General features: G+C 50.6%; 1 protein-coding gene across 1 annotated transcript; it reads left to right on the forward strand.

Moving 5' to 3' along the window:
- Positions 1 to 510: 510 nt before the first annotated feature.
- Positions 511 to 4,504, forward strand: ALTATR162_LOCUS74 (uncharacterized protein; the record flags this gene model as incomplete). The annotated part of the gene is made up of 10 exons (XM_043307667.1): positions 511 to 680; positions 740 to 1,572; positions 1,639 to 2,017; positions 2,083 to 2,164; positions 2,215 to 2,293; positions 4,143 to 4,153; positions 4,207 to 4,228; positions 4,313 to 4,347; positions 4,395 to 4,409; positions 4,457 to 4,504. 10 exons carry the CDS (start codon positions 511 to 513, stop codon positions 4,502 to 4,504), a joined length of 1,674 nt encoding a protein of 557 aa, XP_043163602.1.
- Positions 4,505 to 5,705: the final 1,201 nt, after the last annotated feature.

The raw sequence follows: 5,705 nt of genomic DNA on the forward strand, positions 1-5,705 counted from the left end.
ACCTTGGAATCTCTGCGAGCATTGCGTCTCGTCCACCACCTCAACAATCACAGCATGGACCCCTTGGAGCGATGGCAAAGAATCGCACCGGCCTCGGACGAGCCAGAACAGCGACGTGCAGCACCAGACAGAGGAAAAAAGCGGCAAGCCGTTGCTGTGGCGTGTGTACAATGTCGGTATGGGAAGGCCAAGGTACGTAAGACCGTGACACACGCAGTGACATGAGTCTCGGATGACCTGGGAGTACTCGCATAGCTACTAGACGCTATGTGATACATCAAAACTATGTAAAGTACGCCAGGCTTATCTGAAATGCATGCCATCCTGTATCTCCTACGTTACTTTTCAGCGCTATTGATAGCTCCTTGAAAAACGCTGACAGGTTGCTTGTAGTGCGATGGTACGAGACCGCGGTGCAATCGATGCAAACAATATGACCTGATCTGCCAGTACGATGTTGCCGAAGGCGTCTCGAGAGCTGAGCGGATGAAAATAATAAAAAGGAACAGCATGTCTGGCGAACTGGAAGATCTGAAGCGCATCCTCACCTCCTTACGTTCGGGAACCGACGACCAGGCCGCAGCTGTTCTAGCAAGACTAAGACTCGGCGAATTACCTGAAGATGTTGCCAAGTCCCTTCCGACCACAGCATCCTCAGCGGCATCCGGTCAACTTCCCAGGTATGCATAATTTGATCACAGCATCTTCTGACTGCAGCACGCTAATAACCTGGCTTCAGCTTAGTGGGTCAGGAGTCCTCGGACACATCTGGAAGTGGAATGAGTCAGGAGATATCGAATGTGCTCGACGCAGACACAGGCATCTTGAGATGTCGCCAAGGCTCTGCTGTGTTCTTGACGTCGCCTACAAACCAAGTACCAAGCTGGCAGTCTCCTGCGACCGTTCCTTCGTCTCCTTTTACACCTTCTACTAAAGGAAAACAGCCGACAACCGGAGATTCAGCGACAATCCAGCCCTTTCTCGTTCCCTTGTTCGACCGAGATGACTATCTTCTGGTTAAGACCGAGAAAGAGGAAGACAGTGAAGACGACGATAGCACAGATGAGAGAATTGACCCCCGGCTTTTGCAACAAGTCCCGAACTTTGATATCGGAAGAGTTCCTACGCCATCTTCCAGGAGGTCTTTGCGCAATCAACAAACTATCCGATCGATATACCCGACCCAGCTCACTGGTCGACAGCCTAACGTGAACGTCCTCAGAGTCCATCCCGATCTAAACCTCCGCAACCTCTCTGGCAATATGCCCTTTTCTAGCAGCATCAAGACCAATTATTATCTAGCTGATGTCCAAGGCACACGAGCCAGCAACCTGTTGCTTCCCGCATGGGCCATGTTACCCATACATACACTGCCTGACCCAGGCTCGCTAAGACACACAATACCAGGAGTCCTACGGGAAGCTACGAACATGATGAACATGGGAGTATCTGTAGAGCAGATCATCGAAACACATCCCAGCATCGCAGCCCTCTTTGATGAGGACGTCTTCAAGAACTCGGGTATACTTTCCAAGTGGGCTGTTGGCATGGTGCACAGCGTATATCTGAAGGGTAAGCATATGCCTCTCCAGGGCTAGAGATGATCTCAAGCCAGACACATAATGCTAACAACCGAAGGCGACACATTCACATGCTTCGGCTCCATGTACCTCTTCTGGTACCTAATGCGATGGATGATCTCGCCGTCCCCATCAACCTACGAAGCAATGCCAGAATGGTTCCGCCCCACGCCCAACCAGCTCTTCATGCCCCACATCGACATTGTCGACTTCGTCGTCTGGCCCGCGTTCCGCGAACTCGCTGTCCAAATACCGGCGATGCAAGAGCGCATGGAATGGCTCATGGACATGAGTATCAACACCCTGTGCGACTGGTCCTTTGCTACGGGTGAAGCGCTCTGCAAGCATGAGAAGACGGGTCAGGTGGATTTGTGCCCTACGGCTAAAGAGGCGGTACACACTTTGTCGAATTGGTCTGTTGGACCGAGATTTAGGGGGTATGTGAGTAATGCGGATTCGTATGTTAGGATTAGGACGGAAGGGTATTGAATGGCGAGCGTAGACGAGCAGGAAGGCATCGAAGAGCAGGCGGCGATGATCTCCGGCTCCATGAAAAAAAGAAATGGCAGACGCCGAATTTCAAAGTAAGCGCTCCTATTAGTGAACAGGAGGCGGATGTTGACCTGGAAGGAAGTATAGACGCAGCGTCATGGAAGGAGCCCAGCACGATACCAACGAAGTATCTTACACGGAGATACAGTGCCACGCCAAAAGTCTGTTCGCCCGCAACGCACGGGCCACGAACGCAGAAAATCTCCCACATTTCAACTCAACGCAACTTCACCAAAATAGCTCCAAATAAAATTCTAAAACGACAGAAATAATCGCAATGTCCTTAATATTGTGTCTGGTAACCCTTGGCTTGTAAAACTGCGTTGATGCGTCGCGGCATGGACGTGATGAGGTCGCGCACCAGTTTCTCGGGTATGGCAGCTCACGCCTCCTTCAAGCCCAACTCAAACTCAACCCACTCACTTTCTGAGTCTCCCATATTATCGAGGTGAGGCTTAAGCTTATAGGGTTGCTTTTTGAGAGCCCACCAAAGGTGTTCTATTGGGTTAAGATCGAGTGAGTATGGTGGCCAATCGATTGTATGAACTCCATGAACCTCCAGCCACTCCTTCGAGCGATGAGCAGTGTGCATTGGTGCGTTATCCTGCATAAACAACTCGCCCGCGCTGTAGTTATCGCGTAGTCCTTCCTCGAGAGCCATAGTGTAACTAAGACTTGTGTAGCCGTTGCGCTTTGCTGATGCGTCGCGGGTCATGATTACTAGAGGACTACGCCCAATTCTACCCCTTGGAGTCATCCAAACCGAAGCCCAAACCATGCGAGCTGGTTGCTGGCTAGTCTCGTTCTCCTCCACCATCTCATGCCTCCACTTATCGGTTGGTAAACGCCAAACCCAGCGAGGATGGCGGCCAGAACCGCGCGCAATACTGCACTCATCGCTGAACTTGAGAGTTTTTCGATCCCAGTCGAATCCAGTCCATTGTAGAGCCCAGTCACGGCGAAGTTTAGCTGTAATTGCGTTGATTTTTGGCCTCCGGGCGGCTCGTCACTTGGAGTAGTTTGTACTTGCAAGAGCGCGGGCGATAGTTCGAAATGAAACTGGTGGTGTCGTCCCATCACCATTAAGACCCGCGGCTGTACGGAGAGCGCTGTACTCGATTGTAGGATCTTTCTTTACGATGATAAGAAGCCGATGATGATCTCTACTAGTTAAAATAGGTGGGCGGCCCATACGATCGTTCTTGGTGTGGTAGGCAGTCGATTTCCATCGCGCGACAATCTTCTGTACAGCGCGTTGTGTACAACCGAGCGTCTCACTAATTTTGCGCGTCGATAGACCAGCGTCAACCTGGGCTAAGATATATATGCGTTGCGCTTCCGATAATTCACCGCTGGGCATTCGATTGCCCGAAATTTCAGTGCTAAAAGACCTCATATTGATGGAGTTATGTGGTGTTGCAGAAGATACCTGTCTCGCAATCTCATGTTGTTGTGGAGCCCGTGCGCTTAACGCGAACACACTTATGACTTAGTACTGTACTTAAGAAAAATACCGTTGGTGCCAATGGAGTACCATGGCAGTTGTCGACGATGCGAGGCGGAGTGGTACACATGTAGGATGCTGAAACTTGGCGATGATATAGAGGTTCGTAGCGCGGCAGACATAGCGAGATTGATTGGTCGATGCTTAACCGGCTGATCAAGCTTTGCCACTTTCGCCACCAACCGGCTACGTCATTTCTCCGCAACAATTCGTCATAAGAAGCTGTGAGCGCTGCACCCTCTAGGCTGCTACCTACAATCATAGGCAGTGCGCAATATTATCGTCACAGCCCCGCTCTCACGTACCAGCTTCCACTTGCGCCCCGGTATCTGCTTCTATTGAACCATTACGCGAGCTCCGCCCAGCCGACTCAAGCCACCTCTAAAGGAGCTTGCCATCAATGGAGAGCAGCAGCGGCCCAGGCGCTAAAGTAGCCATCCCTCGGCTCAGGCGGCCTGACCAGCAGACTGTCCTTCCGAAGCCTCCCGGTATTCGTCCCGACATAGTGAATAAGGCAGTAAGCACCGTATCTGCTATTAACCAGCAACATGACGCTAATCAGAGATGTAGTGCACTAGATGCCGGAAGCACAGTGGGTATAATCTCTAAGCCAATCCTTCCGTCCCGACCTACCAGTTGCTTCGTGTGGACATATTGTGCGAGCTAACATGTGCAGAAACGAAATGCTCTGGCACCAGACCGCGCTGCATCGTCTGTGGGACGCAGAATTTGGAATATCTTTATGACGAAGAGCGCAGGGATCGCTTGAGAGAGTTTGTTGATCTAATCATTCTTATCTACGTTGTCTTATTTCGCACAGGGCGTTACAGAAGAACCAAACCTTGACCACGCTATTGAACGATATTAGCATCGATCTTGAGACAAACAGGAAGAGAATCGAGGACACTCTCAATGATTTTGAGGACGACACGCCTCTTACGCCTGCCGTGCCGATAAAGTCAATTGGCAAACGACTGAGGCAAGCATCATCTTTTGATGAACAGGATGACAACAGCTCCAACTCCGGAGAAGCTCAGGTCGCAGCGTCAGTTGGTTCCATCGAGGAACTAGATTTCTTAGAGGAAGATCAACTACAAAACGAAGACGAAAGTAAAACAGACTACATGGGCCGCAACTCTCAGGTCCAGTGGTTACGGAGCCTTCAGGGAAAACTAAGGCAGCCTGAAGAGGAGGGGTATGACTCGTGGAGGCAGCTAATGACGGCCAAAGAGGAGGACTTTAACCGCCTTGGCTTCAAGCTCGGTCACCGTCGCAAACTTCAGAGGGTGATAGCCACTATGGATGGCTACTCGCAGTCAGAGCCTCTGCCATCCATGGAGTGAGAACTGCTCAGGTCAACTCCAATTTGGCAAGGGATATGCTGTCCTTCTCTGGTCGCCACAAGAGTCGGTCTGTGTTCCCAATGACCAAGGAAAGCAAGCAACCGCAAAAGTACTTGCATTCCGATGCGCATGGGCCGAAAAGAGCTATCACCTGGGCACTGAATAATCCCAGTTCTCCTCAAGATGCAATGCACAGCAAGCTATTACAGCCGTCAATCGAGGAAGGGCATCTGGCCGAATCGTCAGAGTCTGTCAAGGTAAGACATTTAGTTGTTAGTATTGATGCTGCGATCAAGCCTAATTCGCCAATACTAGAACTTCTCGCCCGTTCGATGCGCGTTGCGAAGGAAGCGAAGAAGATCAGGCTAAAAATCGAGCTTCACCGCGCTTCATGACTTCCGCTAAAGCCCTAGATAGCGTCTTGAACGACGGCGGGGTGCATGCGAGAGCGGGTGTTATGTTTGATGTCTTCACTTTGGAAGGGACGCTGAAAAGGTCGAAGTCGGTGATGTCGGCATAGGAACGGGCGTTTGAAGAGCGGGTCAGCGGGCTAGAGTTTGCGTGATTGTAGATAACTTTTGCAGATAGATGTTTTGATGTAACGTAAACGGCAAGCGAACCGGCCACCCCACCAAGGTTGCGTACCTTTGTATATAGATAACCTAACACCACAACAAGCTATCGTATTGTAAAAGACATCAAATTACTACTCAGTATCTACAGTAT

The sequence above is a fragment of the Alternaria atra genome (assembly GCF_907166805.1).
Source record: "Alternaria atra isolate CS162 genome assembly, contig: 16, whole genome shotgun sequence".
NCBI classification, from domain to species: domain Eukaryota; kingdom Fungi; phylum Ascomycota; class Dothideomycetes; order Pleosporales; family Pleosporaceae; genus Alternaria; species Alternaria atra.